General features: G+C 44.1%; 1 protein-coding gene across 2 annotated transcripts in view; it reads left to right on the top strand.

Annotated features, from left to right (window-relative positions):
* Positions 1 to 9,608: 9,608 nt before the first annotated feature.
* USPL1 (ubiquitin specific peptidase like 1) overlaps positions 9,609 to 21,711 on the top strand; it is a 35,528-nt gene continuing 23,425 nt past the window's right edge. The window contains exons 1-4 of one of the 2 annotated variants that reach the window (XM_088460257.1): positions 9,610 to 9,704; positions 11,927 to 12,041; positions 19,680 to 19,850; positions 21,473 to 21,601. In XM_088460257.1, the coding sequence (XP_088316383.1) occupies positions 19,725 to 19,850; positions 21,473 to 21,601 (255 nt within the window). In that variant the 5' untranslated portion in view covers positions 9,610 to 9,704; positions 11,927 to 12,041; positions 19,680 to 19,724. Of the gene's footprint in view, positions 9,705 to 11,926; positions 12,042 to 19,679; positions 19,851 to 21,472; positions 21,602 to 21,711 lie in introns of both variants that reach the window. The other variant, XM_088460256.1, reaches the window with a different exon arrangement.

Below are 21,711 nucleotides of genomic sequence, written 5' to 3'. Positions count from 1 at the left end.
TACCAGAAACCATCAAGCATATGGATCTAATGACTGAAAAAATTGTTGAGAGGGGTTATAACCCTAAATAGCGTTCCCGCTAGGCTGTTTTAGCGGGGCGCGGCGCCCTGCCCTCCTTCTGGAGGGCAAAAAGCACCCTGCCCTCCAGGAGGAGGGCAAAAAGAGCCCTGCCCTCACAGCCTGCGGGTGCCGTTCTCACCCGCGGGACGCAGTGTCCCGTGGGTGGAGAAACATGCGGTGTCCCGTCACCGTCGGAGAGTAGACGCCGGGCGCATGCGCCCGGCATCTATTCTCCCTTTCTGCAGCGCTTGGGGGCTGCCCGGCATGTCCGTAAAGCGCCAGGCACGCCCCCAAGTATGACGAAAAGGGGACGCGTCTTATAGACACGCCCCCTTTTCATAACCATGCCCTTTTTGGGCGCGCGCATAAGGTTGCCCTCTCTAGCTCCGGCGCCTAGCCTGCCGCCGAAGCTAGAGTGAACACTACTAAAGAATTGCACAGTACCAAACAGAAAGTCCTATCTATGATTAGATGTCCACGTGGATATCTATATATAGGGAAAACTTCACGTAAATTCAAGGAACACATGGCGCTCCATCAGTTGGCGATCCGTCAGGCCCTTGGATGGCAGAGATTGTGAACAAGCTATGGGGTGCCATTTTAGGTTGAGACACAATTTGGCATCCCTTAAAAATAAAATCATTGATTTTGTCCCCCCAAATTTAAGGGGAGGTGACAGGTTATCGTGCTCTCATTCAGCTGGAAGCATGCTGGATTTTCAGGTTGAATACTGTGCAACATGGTTTAAATGAATATGTATCCTTTAGCTGTTTTATATAGTTTTGCATAATTTTCTTCTTGACCATTTGGTAGTCTATAAAGTCTTTCTCACTAGTCTAAGATCATATATTGAGGTCCTGAAGTACGTGTTTCTAGGCCCAGGTATGATGACTCATGTTTTTGTATAGCTGCTAGGTTACAGTATATAGCAATCTCCATTTGTTATTATTATTATTATCCTTTATTTATATGGCGCCACAAGTGTTCCGCAGTGCCTTACATAGTACATAGAACTAATAGGTGAACAAGAAACAAGTAACATACAGTACATTACAGTACAGGACAAGGACACAACTTATATACATTGCTGAAATAGTGATTAAAGCACTCACAATAAGCTGCCGGGAATTGGCGGTCCCGTGTTAGGTGCCCTAATGGGGAGTAGAGAGTAGAAGAAAATGTAAAGAGAAGCACATGAGGGAAGAGGTCCCTGCTCGTGAGAGCTTACATTCTAAGGGGAGGGGCAGACAGACAGGCGTGACACAGAAGGGGAAGATGGGAAGGAAAGAGCATGAGGTGGGTTAGGATGACAGCTGGAAGGCCTTGATGAAGTAGTGGGTCTTGAGAGCCCATTTGAAGATTTGTAGAGAGGTGGAGAGTCTGATGGGGAGAGGGAGAGCATTAAAAAGGTAGGGAGCAGCACGGGCAAAATCTCGGATGCGGGAGTGGGAGGAAGTAATCAGTTGGCAAGAGAGGCGGCATGCATTAGTTGAGCGAAGTGGGCGGGCGGGAGTGTGAAGGGAGAGAAGGTCAGAAATGTATGCGGGAGAGGATTTGGTGAGGGCTTTGTAGGCGAATGTAAGAACCTTGAATTGGCATCTGAAGGGGAAGGGGAGCCAGTGTAGGGCTTGAAGGAGAGGGGAAGCAGATGTAGAACGTCTGGAGAGGAAGATGAGCCGAGCAGCAGCATTAAGAACAGATTGTAGTGGAGAGAGGTGAGAGACTGGGAGGCCAGCTAGGAGAAGGTTACAGTAGTCCAATCTGGATATGACCAGTGAGTGGATGAGGGTTTTAGTGGCATCCTAGGTGAGGAAGGGTCTAATCCTGGAGATATTTTTTAGGTGAAAACGGCAGGACTGCGAGAGGTGCTGAATGTGCGGTTTAAACGAGAGGGAGGAGTCTAGGATAACTCCAAGACAGAGCACTTTGGGGCTAGAGGAGATAGTTGTGCCATCAATAGATAATGAAATTGTGGAAAGTGATGTAGTGGAAGAGGGTGGGAAGATGATCAGCTCAGTCTTAGACATGTTAAGTTTAAGAAAGCGCTAGGACATCCACAAAGAGACAGCAGAGAGACAGTTGGAGATACGGGTAAGGAGCTCAGGGGTGAGCCCAGGGCTGGAAAGGTAAATTTGAGTATCATCTGCATAGAGATGATATTGGAGGTCAAAGGAGTTAATGAGTTCACCCAAAGAGGATGTATATAGGGAGAAAAGGAGAGGTCCAAGAACAGAACCTTGGGGAACTCCTACCTTTAGTGGAAGTGGAGGGGAAGAGGAGTCATGAGAGGACACAGTGAAGGAACGATCAGAGAGGTAGGAGGAAAGCCAGGAGAGGGCAGTGTCACGTAGACCGAGAGAGTAAAGGATTTGCAGGAGGAGAGGGTGGTCTACAGTGTCAAATGCAGCAGAGAGGTCAAGGAGAATGAGCAGAGAGTAGTGGCCCTTGGATTTGGCAGCAAGGAGGTCGTTGCTGACTTTCGTGAGGGCAGTTTCAGTGGAGTGGAGAGATCGGAAGCCAGATTGAAATGAGTCAAGGAGGGAGTGGGAAGAAAGAAAGGTGGTAAGGCGGTTGTAGACAATACGCTCAAGGAGTTTGGAAGCAAAAGGGAGAAGAGAGATGGGTCGATAGTTGGAAAGTATGTTACTATATACAAAGCTCTCTGATTGTCTCAAGTCTATGTATTCCGTAGGTATATAGGGCCTGATTCAGAGATGGAAGCTAATGAGATTTTTACAGATTGCGCGAATGGTTGCCATTGCACATGCATATAAACCACACAGCACTCACAGTCATAAATCACAATGTCTCTTAACAGGCCTGCTGCCTCCTTCCCCAGGCAGAGAGATACTGAGTAAAACCCCCTGACACACTTTTATCAGCCTCTTACAGGTGCAAGTGCTAATTAGCCTGTTCTCAGGCTGAAGACCCGAAATGGGCCTAATTGATAGAGCCCGCCTTCACTCTCCATCCATAACTCTAGGAACCCCTTTCCGGCTTTTACTAAAGCCCAAACACTATCAGGTCTGTTTTGCAATCACAGACATTATCCTGGGGTTTTCAATATATATAGGTCAGAAATAAAACCATAAGCTTATTTTCCATATTTAAAGGACAGTGGGCCTGATTCAGACCTGCTCGCAAGCGTTATGCGCTTGCGAGCGGGTCGATGTTTGGCCACTGCGCATGCCGGAGCCGGCTACGACGTGCGCATGCGCGAGATCCCGCTAGCGGCGGACACTCCGTCTCTCCGGGTCTCGCACCAAAAGGGGACGGTTGTCGATTTTGATCGACAGCTCGCACCGTTTTGGAGGCGGGTCGGGGGGATTAGCTGGCCAAACTAAGGCGTTCTTGACGGAACGCCTGCCATTAGGGGGCGGCCCCACTGACATCACGAGTGATGTCAGTGGTCAGCTTCCGGCTCTATTAAGAGCCAGAAACTCACTGGGGCTTGCGGGAACAAGACCCTACCGCAAGGGTCTCGTCGCAAGCCCCCAATGGTCGAGACCACCACGGCCATCACCTGGCCGCTCGTAATAGCTGTGGGTGGTCACCCACAGCTATGCGAGCGGCCAGAAGGCCGCACAAAAAGAAAAAAAAAAAACGCCCTGACTCAGAGTGAGCACTCTTTCAGGGCGTCCGGGCAATCAGGGCCAGTGCTCGCTATATTGTGAAGAATGTTTAACCATCTGGAGATCTTTCAGAGGTTGATGTGATGCACCCTTGCTGATGGAACATTGTAATGTATATATGTGTGTTATCTGTATATGTATATGTGTTTTAAGCAGCTGCTCATCCAAAAGGGAAGTGAGTGATGTCAAGCCTTCCCTAAAACCTACAAATAAAACTAGTTGGAGAGCGTTCATAAATACTAAATGGAAAAAAAAATCCGTAATTATATTTGTATAGGTAACTGGCTTGGTTGCTACCCTTTTCAATACTGCTCTTTCATTTGCTGTGAATTTTATATGTTCTATATTTGATGTTTTATGCTTCTATATTTTATACATTTAGTTTGTGATATAGGTATTAAACCTTTTTTTAATCTTATTCATCTTCTGTAAATCATTCATGGTTACAAATATAATTACGTTTTTTTTCCATTGATTATTTATTATTAGAGCTCTCCAACTAGTTTTTGTCTAAGTAAATCTGGGGTTTTCCAAACTGACACTTGGCAAATTTACCTGTTTGTCATTCTTGCAGTGTCAATAAAAAGACAAAACTGCAGCCTCAAGGCCCATAGCAAGGTGGTTTGTGCCACAGATCGAGATGGCATATAAATCTGAAACATAATGGCCCATTATCTCTGAATTTCCAGAACACTCTAGAATTTGGAGGAGTTTTTCCAGCTCTCAGGAGTGTGGACAACCATCCCATGTCCCGCCACATTTCTGGTGAAGTGGGTAGGTGGCATAATTATGCAACTCGCTGTGAATCATCATTGCAGCCCTACCCCCTGCAATGCCATGCCAGGAATCATGACAAAATGTCATGGAGATGGGGCTGCAACAATGCTATTCATTGCGCCACACTTACACCCTTCCCGTCTAATCTTCCCCCTTCCCAGGTCTCTTGGAGGCAAGAACAGAGAAGTAGATGAGAGGAGGGAAATATCTACCTTGTTCACTCAACTAGAGGAATGGTGCCATTGTAGGCAGCATTTCCTAACACCTTAACTCCGTTGATATACAAAGCAGATAACTGGGTGTCAACTAACCATTCTCACATTCTAGTCATATCTCACATCACAGAGATGTGAGGGAGAAGTATGAAAAGTAGAAGGAGCCGCGATGTTGGCAGCATCATGTGGGAGGAGTAAGTCATATGATGATGGCCACTGCATTCTTATATGCCCACTAACAGGGTGATAAAGACTTGCACCTGGTAAGCGTTGTTGTAGGAGAACTACCTGCTCAGCAATAGGGATGGTCATCGACCATCAATGGTTAGCAATCATTGATGGTCTGCCACAGATGGACGATGATTTTTCCATCAATGGCGGAGAGCCGATAGTTCTCAGCTATTGATGGCAGACAGGGCACTGATAGGTTTTTTCCTCCCCCAGTGCTAAGGGTATGCCACTCACCTCATATTCTCACCCCCTTTTCAAGTTGACCTGTTGTCCGTGTGTCCAACCTCCTAGCTCTTGCCTGTTCTGTGATGGTCATCGATGGTCCAAACCACTGATAGTTCACTGTCGATGGTCTCCTGCCATCTATGTAAAACATTGATACTGATGGTGGATCCTTCAATGGCCATCCCTACCGACGAACATCAATGGAACCATCGACTGAAGACTCTTCAATGGCCATTCCTACTGAGGAACATCGATGGCGCCATCAACTGAGGACTCTTCAATGGCCATCCCTACTGAGGAAAATACCGGCCAACTTTCCATTTCTCACTTTTGAGATTTATGAAAAGAGGTAGGTGTAGCTTAATGACATAATTTTTGTCAAGTGCACTGGGTGATATGATGTCGCTAAATATTCACTAAAGTCTGCAGTGGTTTGATGACAAAATGTATCATGTTGGTTGATCTGACAACACAATTTATTTCATCATGGCACGTCTCTGCCCACTTGCGGACAGATAAGTGAACTTTCATAAATTCTTAATCTGTGCATCTCCAAGACATTTGAAGTGTAGGCACCTATGCTTTAGACTGGAAACACAGGGGCATAGTCAATTGGGTGTGAGATTTTTGCGGAAAAAATTAATGTGCCTATTGCGCTCAATTTCCTATTACCGCGGCTATGCACGCTATGAAATCTCGCGCTATTCAATTTAGAAAACTTGGCGCAGTAATTTTTTTCTGCAGAAACCTATGGTAAATGTAAGAAAAAATAAAAAAAATTGGGGAAATCAGCCTGTACCCCAAAAAACAGGCATATTATTATTAGTTAACATCATACATAGATATTGCAGTACAAAAGCAAAATATTTGGTGCTCTTAAATGGCTGATTTAAGAGCACCAAAGGATAGAGAGCTATTATTCTATTATTGTTTTAGCTGATAAATGCTCTTGTTATTTTAAGGGGTGCTTAAAAATGCCTGTCAGCCAATGTTTGTAGTAATTTTAAGTCACTTTAAAAATAAAAAAACACCTGTCCCATCACTACAACTTCCCCATATAGTTGCCCCATATCTTTTGACTTATTATTCTGCACTTTGCAAAATTTCACCCCAATAATGACATGTAATTATTACCCTAATTAAGCCAACTATAAACTTCTGATTGCCCAATTGATCATTAAGGGGGGGGGGTGTTCCAGGAGTTCTGAACCAAGGACCTGATTCAGACCCGCTCGCTAGGATGCGTTCGCTCGTAGCTGGCCGATTTTTTTATTCTACGCATGCGTACACAATGCAGTGCGTGTGCGCTAACCAATGCTAGAGCTCGGGAAGCATTCGCTCTTTGCGAATAAACTGCCCAGCAGAGTGAGTGTCAGGAGAAACCATTTGTAGGTGGTAACAGGGGCTGGCCATTAATAATGGGGTTGTGGAGATGCGAACGCAGGCGTGCCTGAGCGTCTCAGCGCCGTTTCAGAGGCGTGCATAAATAATGTAACCTGGCTGGTTTTGACACGGAACTGCTAGCAGTGCTTGCGGCAGGGTATAGTCAACCTCAAGCACTGCACTCGCTTCCGATGGTACCCGATGTACCGATGTTTGCATACACTTCCTGGAGATGACATGCGCAAAAGGGCGTCTTAAGACAGGCAGGTCGGCGTCTGCATACACAAAGCGATTACACGCCAAGACATAGTAGGCGTGCTTATGCCTTGCCGTGCGATCGCCGTCATTTAGCCGAATGTACATATGCTGGGTGCGAGCGTACGCATCTAGCGTGCGGGTCTGAATCAGGGACCTCATTCAGTCTCTCGCAGGCGCTGTGCGCTCGCAAGCGGCCTGATGGTTTGCGAACGCGCACGCTTCGTTCTGTGCGTGCGCGAACTACTCTGTGCGAGTGCAGCCCGCTCGCCCAGCAAAGACAGCCCAGTGAAATGAGTGACAGGAGAGGCCGTTTGTAGGTGGTAACAGGGGCAGGACACTAATAACGGGGGAGTGGAGGTGCAAATGCAGGCATGCCTGAGTGTTTCAACGCCGTTTTTAAGGCGTGCATAATTAACAGGCAGCGTCATAGTACACGTCACATGCTTGTTTTATACACTGAAGTCCTCGCAGTGCTTGCGGCAGGGTAAGGCAACCACAAGCACTGCGATAGCTACCAATGGTGCTCGATATACCATTGTTTTAATACACTTCCTGGAGATGATGTGCACTAGTGGGCTTCTCAACATATGCTAATGGGTGTCTGCATACACAGAGCGATCGCTCGCACAGCCAAAGTGGGTGTGCTTATGCCTTGGCGAGCGATCGCTTCCCATGGCGTCACTTTGAAAAATTTGCATACACTGGATGTGAGCAAGCGGCCACTTGTGAGAGACTCTGAATGAGGTCCCAGGTCCCAAGTCAGGACATTCTTACCTTAAAATAGCCATTTTCTATGACTTTGCACCTGTTCTGAAGTTGCAAGAAAAATTAGCGCCAAATTCTAGGCTAAAATTCTTGCGCCAGATTAGATACCAAAAACCCGCAGCTGGCCGCAATTTCTTGCAGAGAAGAAAATGACCGTGCCCAATTGAATATGCCCCATAAAAGGTCAGTAAGCTTAGGACACACTTCTTCTTGGTAGTGGCTTGCCTCTCCAGGGTTTTCGTCTTGGCAGCGACCATTCCATCCTTCTTGCCTTGCGCCCTGGGCGGCACACCCCTTGTTACGGTCCTGAGTTGGGTGTCCAGCCAACTGAGGAGCAGAAAATGAGCTCTATTGCCACGGTTGAGTCTAATCTAACCTATTGTCATGGCTGCACACCAGAAAAGGAAATTTATGTAATATAATTTTCCTCTTTTGTAGTGAAACACCTTAGAGAGTACAGGGATTAAAGCAGGCTTGCCTACCCTCCCGATTTGGTCGGGAGCCTCCCAAATATCGGGTGCCGCTCCCGACCCCCTGGAAAGGCAGGCAAGCCTCACGGCTGCCGCCTACCCCCCCAGACTACTAGTAAAAACCCCCGCTGCCGGGGGGCCCGATGAAGCGATTTGCGCTGAATCGCCTCATCGTGGCTCTGCCCCCTGCTTCACAATGCCTTTTTTTCGGCATTGTGAAGAGGGGGCGGGGCCACGATGACGCGATCGTGCGGTCACGCCCCGCCCCCAAAACGGCATCATAGCCCGGCCACGCCCCCCACAGAATGCAGGCATTCAGCTCCCTCCCGAAGGATGGAGCTGAATGTCGGCAAGTATGGATTAAAGTACTTCTGGACACTCAATGGCCCCTTTGTTAATCTGTTGTCACAGGGCCTAATTCAGCAAGGATCGCTATTCTGCTAATACGCACGCAACTCAGTTTCTAACACCAGCGTTTATATGTAAATAATTGCATTCGCATTGCGATCGCAGCCTAACATAAGAACGCCCACTTCCCCTTACTCACATCTGTACACTTCAGCACATAGCAAAATAATCGGTAACATCGAACCCATACGTACAGTTAAGGCACGGTCATACCTCACACTGCTAACTTCAGCGCAAGCTATGAGGCCTCAGACTGCGTATGGTCGCACAGTGGATAATTTATGCACGCCCATGCAACGGCGTTGAAACACACTGACACGCTGTGTATGGCCAGCATAACCCTCCCCTAACTGGCGATACTTACCTTGGGGATGCCATCGGTTGGGATACTGGTGCCGGGATCCTGACGCAGTCGGCATTCCGTGCACCGGGATGCCGACTACATCCCGCGAACAGCATCTTTTCTCAGTGTAGGGGGAGCATGGGGGTTAAGGCCCCCATAGATCAGCAATTGCTTGCAGCAATCGTGCAATTTGCAATCGATTGTGTATAAAAAATTTTCCCTTTTTAAATTGATTGTGGCAATTCTGCAATCGATTGAAAAAGGGAAGCTTTTTATACACAGTCGATTGCAAATTGCACGATTGCTGCAATCAATTGCTGATGAATGGGGGCCTCTAGACCAGTATCAAGAAGATTGCTGGACACGCCCCCACAATGGTGTGTACGGAGGCTCCGCCCCGTCCACTTAGACTCCGCCTCCTTTTGCCCAGCGAGTATAACCATGACATTACGCTGGATTTGATGTCGGAAGCTCGACAACCATTCGATGCCGGGCTTCCGATGTCCGTCTCTAGACATGCGTATTTGTGTTACTGTATAGCGCCGGATGTGTGGAAACAGCGGCACAATTATTATTTTTTTAATTCTGGAATTACCTTCTGGAAATGGGGCTGTGATATCTTTGCTGCAGACGGAAGTGGGGCAGTGATGTACATAACTACTGCCGGAAATGGGGCAGTGATGTACATAACTACTGCCGGAAGTGGGGCAGTGATGTACATAACTACTACCGGAAGTGGGGCAGTGATGTACATAACTACTGCCGGAAGTGGGGCAGTGTTGTACATAACTACTGCCGGAAGTGGGGCAGTGATGTACATTGTTGCCGCCGGAAGTGTGCACGTTGGTTTAACGTAGTTGGTCTCACGTGTCGCCGGCTTGGTGATCGTCTGTGAAGCGGGCTCACTAAGAGGAGACCGGCGGGGCACAGCATACCGGTGAGCGCAGCACGGGAAATACTGGCACTCTCCTTATAGTGCATATACTGACTGCACCCTACTTATACCCCGTATACTATCCGTATGGGCTAGTACTGCCACCCTTCATTCCCTATTGGCATGCAGAGACTGACAATAGCACACCTATTCATTAGGTGCTACCATTACCTGATTTCAGAGACTGGCACAGTATACATCATGTTATTACAGGCTCTGCCACACCTATATGTTACTTACTAATACACACACCACACATCAAGGTAATGCCACCCCTATATCGCTTACTGTACTCTTGCATTATGCCCTTACAGGTGCTGTCACCTCTATACATCATATATTATTTCATATACTCCTCTTACAGGTATTGTCACCCTTATACATCATGTATTACATATACTGCAATTACAGGCCCTGCCATCTATTACATATACTGCAATTACAGGCCCTGCCATCTATTACATATACTGCACTTACAGGCCCTGTCATCCTTATACATCATGTATTATTACATATACTGCACTTACAGGCCCTGTCATCCTCATACATTATGTATTATTACATACATTGCGCTTACAGGCTCTGTCATCCTTAGACATCATGTATTATTACATATACTGCACTTACAGGCCCTGTCATCCTCATACATTATGTATTATTACATACATTGCGCTTACAGGCCCTGTCATCCTTAGACATCATGTATTATTACATATACTGCACTTACAGGTGCTCTTTATTTATAATGTATTATTTCATGTACTGCACTTACAGGTGCTGTAACCCTTATACATCATGTGTTATTTCATAGATATCACATTTGCAGGTACTGCCATCCCTTATATATCACTTATACACATACTCTGCACTTGCATGTGCTGTCACCTTTATACATCCTGTATTATTTCATATACTGCTCTTAGAGGCACAGCCACCGTTATACATGTTTTATTACATACACTCTGCACTTACAGGTGCTGTCACCTTTTTGGTGTTATAACCCTTATACATCATGTATTATTACATACACATTGCGCTGACAGTCGGTCACCAATATACATCATGAATTAGCAGATAGTGGAACGACAGTACGATTACAACATTGCAATCGTACAGTCATTCCTCTTCCCCTGCAGTGCCTACACCGAATGATATGTCAGTCAGTGTAGGCACCCTCCCTCATCCATGAACATGGTCAATCTGTCGTTATCGGCAGATTGACCAGCATGTTCAGGCGATGATTGATGTCGAAAACGACCAGCGGGAGCACGCATCGCTGGTAGTTTTCGACATGCACGATTAATGAGCGATTGAGCGATGCCATTATCATTCTATTGCTCATTTTAATCGGCCAGTGGATACACGGCTTTAGACTTTGGGGTTTTTTTTGCAACTCATTACTAATGTATATGTACCTCCCACGAAAAACTGAAACCTGAGATTTCTTTCCAAGCTAAGATGGTGGCACCCGGAAACGTTGTAATTTCACTCATATTTTCGCTATGATTAAGTTTTTTTCAGGTATGAAAAAAAAAGTAAGATAAAGTAAGGGCCCCATACATCTCCGATGGCTAGCTGCGATCAGCATCGCAGAAATCCAACATGTTGGATTTTTCCGTTTTGACGATCGCGATAAAAAAATTATCATGATTGTCTAATCGAGGACATTTAACATGTAAAATGTCAGCGATCCTGCGACGGATCGCTGTACATTGATGCTGGGCGGTCGGCGTTTCCACCCGGGAGATCAGCATTTCCGATCGCATTGCTACATCCTGACAATCTATCGCAGATGTATGGGCACCTGTAGTCAATGTGAGGACTAATAATGCAGGCCAAACTTGGCTGAGAACAATAGTATTTATCCCAAGCCTCCACTACACCTCAGTCCTGAGATATTTGCGTAAACTTTGCAAACATGAAAACCACTGTCCGCCATGGTTTAAAGAATACTGCTATTTCTGAAAGCAAGCGAGAATAAGAGACACAAATATTTGTGGCTTTGAACAATTGGAATATAGGGGTATTAAGTGACAAGAAATTACTTTTTTTAAATGGTCATGTAACCCATGTTGAACCACTGAGAGACTTCAAAAGACCCATCAATCTCCATCTAATATGTTATTGTTTTGGTACTATTAGGGTCTTTTTCAGTACCAGACAGTAAGTCTAATATATACACCGATCAGCCATAACATTAAAACCACTTCTCTAATATTGTGTAGGGGCCCTTTGTGCCACCAAAACAGCTTTGACCCATCGAGGCATGGACTCCACAAGACCTTTGAAGGTGTACTGTGGTATCTGGCACCAAGACCTTAGCAGCAGATCCTTTGTCTTGTAAGTTGTGAGGTGGGGCATTCATGGCTTGGACATTGTTTGGGTACTGGTACTTTTCAAAGTAACATCCACATGAATGCCAGGACCCCAGGTTTTACAGCAGAACATTGTCCAGAGCATCACACTGCCTTCGCCAGCTATCACATAGTGCATTCTGGTGTCATCTCCTCCCCATGTATACGACACACACGCACCCATCCGTACATGCGCCTGCATCCATTCACCGGCGGTAATCGCTATACCACCGTTTTCCCCACCCACGGGACACTGTGGCCTGCGGGTAGGAACAGCACCCGCAGGCTGTTTTAGCGGGTCAGGGAGCGCCGCCCCACTGAAGCAGCCTAGCGGGAATGCTAACGTTATAACGATTTGAATGGAATTAAATATTTACATTGTTAAAGACATGGCTTTTTTAGTGTTCTAAAATAAAAAATATATATAGCCCCTGGTGCTTGAAATAGGACAAAAACAAATATAAGTAAATAAACTATAAACAATTATGTACTTAAAAATAAAAATATATGGAAATGGGATATTTTTTAGCAGCAGTTAAATGGTTGAAAGCCAAAGTATAACTAGAGAACAAAGGAATAACTGCGCTTATATCAGTATCCAATATACTTTCAATTTTGTTCTATATGAACAAATGTACATATGGTCTATAGTAAAAAGTACATTCAATCTAGGTGTGAAATTAAAAAAGAAATTTAGTAATCAATAGTAAATCATAAAAGCTCAAATGAATCACAGCAATGTACATGTAATAACCCATTAAATCATGCATATAGGAAATTAAACATTGGCCCTCATTCAGAGCCACTCGCTAGCGGCAGTACGCTCGTTCCGAGCGATGTTCGCACATCTGCACATGCGTACGGTTTTTAGTACGCATCCGCGAACCGGTCAGTGCGGCCGAAAATCGTTGGTACGCAATATAGCGAGGGCCTGCTATTTTGAGTGACAGAATGAGGCGTATGTGGGTGGTAACAGGGGAAGGTGCTTGAAAACGGGGAGTGGAGATCCGAACGCAGGCGTGCTTAAAGGTCAAAACGGGCGTTTTAAGGGAGTGCATAATTAATACAGCAGCGTCATTGACCACGTCACTTGGTTTTTTTTAACTCAGAACTGCTCGCAAAATAGCGGTTGAAAACACCAACCACAAGAATAGCGAGCAGTTCATACGCTGTACAATGTACTCGATTAATCTAATAAATAGCGGACATGACGTATGGTGCGTGCGGCCAGGGGGCGTTTTTATCAAATAAACGAGCGTATGTTTTGCTCGCTCGTTCAGACTTAGAGGTGGGAACAGACTGCAATTTGCGAACGGATCATTTGAATAGCCACCCCTTGTTTTTGAACGAACGACCACAAATAGCGAACGGCTCTGAATCAGGCCCATTGTTTCTAACAATGAATGGTAGTAGAAACAGAATAACTAAAAGTCCCTTAGCTGTGAGCTCTGGTAGAGCGCATACAGTATATATAAGTAAAACTCTGCCGCGTCCTGCTGGAGAAGTATGTCTTAAAAAAAATATAATAAAAAATAAAACAATTCCAAAGATGATACTTTAATAGAGCCAAAGAAGGGTATATATTATGATATGAAGTACCCCCCAAAATTTCAATACATCAGTGATATCTTAGTGTCTCTGTGGAAATCCTGAAAACCTGCTTTATAGTATGCACACTGTATAGGAATTAATCCTGTATGGAGCACTGCACCACTTGGAATTGTGGAATTACGGAACAATCACTGTCCTATGGTGCAGATTTTCAAGCATGTGGTGAAATTCCACTATACCTTAGTGCGTGTGTGTAGCTCCTATTGAGTAACCAGTCAGTAAGCTGGTGGGCCGTGCTGAAAAGTCTGTGCCTGGAGCTGTTTAGTCCGGACGTTGGGTCTGCTAGCCAAATTTTAATGTAAGCGAGATATCGGCTAACAGCTATTCTCCACTCTGGGAGCAGTGTCATTCGTCCACACTAGCACTGAAGTCCGAGTGTGCATCGGCAGCAGGAGAGGAGACAGGAGATTCACAAGAGTAATGTCAGTAGTAAAGACTAACGCGTTTCTTCCATTAAGGATTTCTTCAGGGGGAAGAAAGTATCTTTGGAATTGTTTTATTATTGATTCTATTTTTTAAGACCTACTTCTCCAGCTGGACGAGGCAGAGTTTTACTTACATATATATGCTTGATTCAATGTGTTATTGCATGTACATGTCCATTGCTGTGATTCTTTGAGCTTTTATGATTGACTATTGATTATTAAATAATTTTTTCATTTCACACCTAGATTGAATGTAATTTTTACTACAGACCATATGTACATTTGTTCTTATAGAACGAAAATGAAAGTATATTGGATACTGATTTAAGTGCAGTTATTCCTTTGTTCTCTTTTTATAGTGTTCGACCTTGAAAGTGAATATTACATTGCAAAAAAGTCTTGCTTGTTTTTTTTTCCCCCTGAAAACTGTATTTTTGGGGTTTATTGTATTTCTTGATAGGAGATATATTGTTTAAATTGTTCTAAAGGGGCAATTCAGTTGATTTTGGGCTGCGATAACTAATGGGCATCCAATGGCACCCATTAATTATCACGCTTGTCTTGACCAAAAGAATTGACTTTAGCCACCTAAAGCGGCTAAACCCGTCTAAAGTCCTGGTTACCCAAGCCACGCACTTTTCGCACATTTCTGCTTGCCACCTCAGGAGGTTGTGAGCAGATATGTGGGCGCCTGCGGCACTCGCACCCGATCGGAGCAACATTTCAATTGTACTGTCAGGGGCCCATTACTGAGCGGCGCACAAAAAACAATTGAACCTCCCTCTTGAAATGAAAGTCTTGTCTCTTGGAAATAGAAAGCATATTCTGACATCTGTGTTATCCTTCCTGCATATGGTATGTCCGACATCTGTATAACACCATTATCCAGAGAATGGTTTCACATTATTAAGGTACCCTGCTTGTATAATACTGACATGCATGGTAAATGGATCCCCTGTGTTAGCTGTGCTCCCTTGGCAGAGGCTGCAGCCAGAATATATATTATGGACGTTGTTCCTCTTTATGGAAAACTAGTCTTCTGTACTCATTACCTTTTAAATGCTGGAAGCACCAAGTACCGGTACACATTGTCTCCCAGCACACATTGTCTCCCAGCACACATTGTCTCCCAGTACACATTGTCTCCCAGTACACATTGTCTCCCAGTACACATTGTCTCCCAGCACACATTGTCTCCCAGCACACATTGTCTCCCAGCACACATTGTCTCCCAGCACACATTGTCTCCCAGCACACATTGTCTCCCAGCACACATTGTCTCCCAGCACACATTGTCTCCCAGCACACATTGTCTCCCAGCACACATTGTCTCCCAGCACACATTGTCTCCCAGCACACATTGTCTCCCAGCACACATTGTCTCCCAGCACACATTGTCTCCCAGCACACATTGTCTCCCAGCACACATTGTCTCCCAGCACACATTGTCTCCCAGCACACATTGTCTCCCAGCACACATTGTCTCCCAGCACACATTGTCTCCCAGCACACATTGTCTCCCAGCACACATTGTCTCCCAGCACACATTGTCTCCCAGCACACATTGTCTCCCAGCACACATTGTCTCCCAGCACACATTGTCTCCCAGCACACATTGTCTCCCAGCACACATTGTCTCCCAGCACACATTGTCTCCCAGCACACATTGTCTCCCAGCACACATTGTCTCCCAGCACACATTGTCTCCCAGCACACATTGTCTCCCAGCACACATTGTCTCCCAGCACACATTATACATTTCTGATCTCTATTTGTGGTTAACTGTAAAATACAGATGTGTTCTCATATAATATTGCTGCAGTGGTGCCAAATTGCCCTTCTCAGTGCCCCATGCCCATGCCACTCGGCTTGCACTTGGACATCTTTTTGCCTGAATGTGCGTTTTGACCACAGCGTGATTCGACAAATTGGCTTCATGCGACTGCACTGATAAATTTGCTATGCGACACTTGTATATCTGTGTGTGGCACGAATTGCTACGCTGCAGCGCCCGCTACTTTTTTTTTTCTCCACTCGAGTTTCGTTGTACAGAGTCAGACTCTGTCGCACACAGATATACAAGTGTCGCATCGCTTTGCGACTAAGATGCACATTTGAGCGAATGACGCTACACCACTATAACGCAGCTCACTTGTCCCGGGCTCTCACCACATGGCATATTGAGGCTGGGGGGTAAATTTACCAAAGGTCGATTTAAATCAATTTAAAATCGATATACATCGAATGGCTTTCCGACCATAGAATCCACATATTTATCATCCGTAGGGTTTTAACTTCAATTGAATATGCGAAGTTTGTGGTCAGATAGCCCATCGATTTAAATAGACCTTTAGTAAATATACCCCTAGGTGTATGAGGACACATCTGTAGGGTAATACATGTCATGTTAACTAGTGTATGTCTTTAGTCAAGCACAATGTTTACTCTAATTGAGGTATAATGGGCAGAACTGTAACTTCTTAGATCATGATGTACATTTGTATTTATTTCTCATGTGTACTTTTCCTAAAAGAATAAAATCAAGGTAAGTCAATTAACTTTATCACCGTGTTATTACGGTCCAGGCAGTGGGACATGCAACCTACTATTGAATGCGTTCATTTAGTGAGCTGAAAGTATCATCTGTGCATGTCACAGCTGTCTCTTCCTGAGTGCACAAGCATATTAATAGACCAGGCTGGGAAAATGTGCTTCTGCAGAGCCAGTATATAATGTTACTGGCTTACACTGGCAAGGACTACAGACACCGAAAGGACCCTACTTGTTTTATTCCATTTATGCCTCCTGTAATGGCATTGACTGCCAGGCTGGAATCGCAGATCTTGCTCATCGTTGCTGTGTTGTCAGGCCCCATGCCTGTCTTAAGGTGCCCATACACGGTGCGATATGCACCTTGCTATGCGACTTGTGATCCAACAGCCGACATATCGGGCTGTCCCCACACACGGAGTGATCTGGTGGCCGACTGCCCGATATGCCTGCACCCCCCACCCACATAGCGCTGCATGGGATCGTATATCTCATCCCCAGATCAAGTGAACATGCAGTAAGATCTGGAGGTGCGATGTACGACCCCACGGGAGCGCGCACTATCCAATATCATGGCCATACACAGTACGATATAGCAGTGATATTGTACCAATCCGTCGGATCGGCTGCTGTATTGCACCGTATATGGGCGCCTTTACTGAGCAGCTGCATTTCTATAGGATCACATCTGTGTACAATCTGAGCACATATGTTACTCTGTTGATTTGTAGTCTTATTGTTTTCACTTTATGAATCAAGAGTGCTTCAGTACAGTCTTGCCACCAAAACGGTCATTTTGGGAGCGATTCAATTGTTAGATGGGATTTTTCTATTCAGCCAATTCCCATGTTCCTATGTAACATTTCAAGTGAGAATTCATGGGATTAGCTGCATTAAGCAGCTTCTTCCATGCTAAGTGCCAGACGGGAGGCAGTTACAGCGCATCTGACACTCACAACCAGCCCTGAAGCCCTACTTACTGCGGATTTCTGCTCGCACCTCAGGCTGCAATAAGTGCAGCCTCCTGGCTGGTCTCTGTTAAAATTGAATACTATCTGGGCACTTTCCCCCGTAACATTGAATTGCCCCATTTCAGTGCTTTCCCAACATTGGACAGTTGTAGGAATATTAGAACTTAATTGTATAGTTACAATACACACCCTATTTTTTATTTTTTTTTATAATGTTTTATTTGTGACACCACAAGGGTTCTGTAACTGCTATTCATAGTGGATGGAACATGCCACAAAATTGCATAGTACATGGACGATTGGGTCACAACATTACAAACGTACGTAATTACTTAGGAGAGAAGGGGCCCTGTTCTCCCTTCAATTGAGGTCTTCTTTCTGCTCCCTTTTGGATAATATGTCACCTTGGGGTCAATTTACTAAGAAAACATGATGTTTTACTCAGCAACTTAAACCTGCATTGATATCAAAAGCAAAACTCTCTGTGCCTGATAACCTAGGGCCTGATTCAGAGATGGACGCTGATGCGATCGCAGCTGTGACTTTGCACGGAAAGCAGCTGCGAAAATATGCTAATAGTTCCAAAGCTTACCCGAGCATAGGGACACCCATCGCTGTCTTCTCATCTGCGTCCTACGTCGCATACCAGCGTAAAAATCTGTTACATCATCCAGCCATGCAGCAGGTCTGACCTGTCTCAAATACAGCTGCTCCCCTGACATGCAGAGCGCTCTCAAGCTGCGTTGAAGATCGCAATGAATAATGTATTCATGCACCATGTAACGGCGTTTAAATGGTAAAACACACAGCAGTGTTTCTCTGACACCCCCCACCCCCGTTACCTCTCCCAAATGCTGACTACCTGTCACTCGCTTTGCAAATGAATCCTCAGTGCGAACATAGGCAATTGCAGCTCGTGCGCAGTGCGCCTGACAGCCATTCGCGATGGCAAACATTCGCTCAGTCTGCATAAAAAAAATCCTCATTGCGTCCATCTCTGGATCAGGTGCCTAGTAGCCCCCTAACATAAATGGGTTATTAATTTGATAAACTGCACAATTCTATTGAGTTATTTGTCACACCTTGATTTCCTTAACAATGAAATAATCTGATTGTAATGTGTCTGGCCAGTTTAACGTGCGCTTAGAGATGTATATTTATATTAGGGATGTGCAGGCTCGGATAGGTTAGAATTTGCACGCAGAGTTCGGATTTTTCCCTCCAAAAAAAGTGTCTCAGAGCGAGGCAAAACGTCATCTCTCATGGACAAACCTCATCATTCCTGGACAAAAGTCCAGGGAAAAATCCAAACTCGACGTGCAAATTCGAACCTATCCAAGCCTGCACATCCCTAATTTATATAACCTGGTATTTTTTTAAATCCAGTTTTTGGATGGTGTACTATGTTGTAGGTAAGCAATAATCCTCATTTTGCCTTAATTAAATCCATTCCCTGTGTAGCTATTCATGATTAAATAGAAATATTTTTTCTATATTTGCAGTTTCTGTTCTGAATAAAAGTGATTTTATGTTCTCAATTACATAACCTAGCCTAAAGCAGGCCACTTACATAAACTTCGTTGATGCACTACAGAAGCAATTTCAAACTAAAAAAGACTTAATGAGTAGATATTTATAATGAGTTATAGTTTTTGTAAGAAGGGTTAAGTAGCTGGGCTGCCATTAGCTTTGTGTGTGGTCACGTGGCAGCACTTCTATTTCAAAAGAACAGCTTAAAAAAACAAATATATACAATGTTTGTGCATTAAAATGCAAGGAAGTGTTTTTAGGTTTTTATTGTGCAAGCAGCATGTAAAGAACTGGATTGCTGCCCCGTGATAGTGACCAGTATTCAGCTCTTATAAAAGCCTCGGTTCTTCTGGCTTTAATGTGCATCTCTTGAGCACTACCATGTGACCCGCCGATATATAGCTGGTCATCTTCTACCCCTGATCATTATGAATGTACTGTTTAGCTGTGATTCTCATTCTCTGGGTGTTTTATTACATGTTGTTTAGTTCTTCCTAATGCCATGTGAATAACGTATTCCACTCACTTGTCTTTCAGGGTTCTTTGACCTATCCTAAACGGTGCTGGCATGTTACATGTGATATGACAAAAATAAGTCAATGGGTGACCACAATGGCTTCAGAGACTCCAGGATCTACAGTGTCATTGGTTGGACAAGGGTCATTTTTAGATAAACCTTCACTCCACATGGTGGGGTACATGGGAAAAGTCAGTGAAACCTTTTTTGTTCTGTGTTTTTTTTTCTACATTTTTATATCTGCGCATACATTTATAATGTCCTGTTTTCGGGATGTTTCGGTTGTTTGTTTTTTTTTTTTTCTCCACGGAAATCTTTAATAAAAAAAAAAAAAGGCGAAAGATGGTCTGGAATGGAAAAATTGACATTCCATGACTTTGGTGCTAGCTCTTTGTGATCATAATATAGGTTTCTTATCAGCAATAAAACTGTTTATTTGCTCTAGTTTTAAAATTAATCAATTGTTCTTTAGGTATCTAAGATGTATGATCTTTACGTTTACTAATTGTTTACCATTTCCAGTCATCACCAACATGTAGTCTGCTATAATGACCTATTCAGTATCTAGAGCTGCCTTGCCTAGGGTAAGAATGTACCCCTGTACCCCGACTTACACTGGCTATTAACCAGTCATTGCAGACTTGATAGTCCTGTATAATTAGACTGTACATTCATCTACGATTGGCTTTCAAGTAAATGGCTCTGCCTATAGGGAGAAGAGCAAGTAAATTGTTGGAATTATTCATCATTACTTATATGTTCAGTAAATGGGTGTTACCTCTTGTGCGGTAACTGTGCATTGCAGGGCAGTTGTTACATAAGTAGACATTACCTTGTGCATCCAGTTAAAAACACAAAGAGCTACCAACTTGCAGTCGCTACCTCATATAAGGTATTTTGGGAGCTTTACCCATGTGCAATGCATGTAGGCTCTGTGTCCTTATCTAGTAGAACATTTACTCTTTCTCAGCAGTCTTCTTTTTGGTGATGGCTACGGTACACTATAAGTTGTCCTGAAGTAACATGAAGTGATTGTTATAATGTGTTGGACCAGAGTAAACCGTGTTCTAAAAGTGTCTCCTAACATGCCTTCTGGTGTAACTTTGGTACAGTATATATTTAAAGATTTAAAAAGCATTTAAAGGAAACAACCATACATTACACACACAAATAAACATTGTATTCCTCAAATGCTATAATATGTGTGTTCATTGCAGAATGGACCTGCCAAGTGATGGCTAACAAACCCACCCTGTTATAGCTTAGTTTTTTTTATTTTTTTACTTCAGTGCTTTGAAAATGAATAAAATACTTTAAAATAAAATTAAAAATCAGCTAACAAAATAAGCACAGTACAGGTACCAGATCTCCTCCTGCTGCTTATATCCCCAAATGATTTCTGTTGAAATGTGATGTATATAATACTGGGAACTTGGGATATATAATTGCCAGTGATTTGTGTTTACAATGTAAATGTCAACCTAATAGCATCACCCTCTACCCCGCTGCATCCCAAGTTCAATCCCTGACAGAGTGGTGAAAATCTTTTGGGCCTTATTTAAAAATGATGTCCTGGTCTCTCTTTCAATTAGACAACTTCTCATTAACCCAGATGCGTCGCACTACTGTTTATATTTTCTCCAACAAATTGTGCCAAATTCTAGTTTGCTGCTGTTCCACTTAAAGGTCTACAAACGTCTTGTTGCTTGAAATGGTCCAGTATGATTTTGGTCTAGAAAACTGGTGTTTGTGTTTTTTTGCTAACTTTTCTGACAGCATATGTTGACATCTGAGTAATATTTTTCCATTCTAGAACCCAAACGCCTTTAAAACTCCTCCTGATGGATGTTGCCCAGTGTGTAAGTCCAAGGGCCAGTCGCAAGCTCTCAAGACATACCGCATTAATTTTACTCAGTCAATATTCCTCTGCTCTAATCCGCAGGTAAGGTGCCATTCAATTTCATGTGTGGTTCATATCGTTTTAAATGAAACAATTATGAGTTGATCTTCTCTTGTGGTATTTCTATTGTTCTTGACATTTATTCTGTTTGC

This window comes from Taudactylus pleione, unplaced genomic scaffold (genome assembly GCF_031769625.1).
Source record: "Taudactylus pleione unplaced genomic scaffold, aTauple2 ptg000043l, whole genome shotgun sequence".
NCBI classification, from domain to species: Eukaryota; Metazoa; Chordata; class Amphibia; order Anura; family Myobatrachidae; genus Taudactylus; species Taudactylus pleione.
The sequence above is the reverse complement of the archived record's forward strand: the minus strand, read 5'-3'. Positions and strand labels throughout refer to the sequence as shown.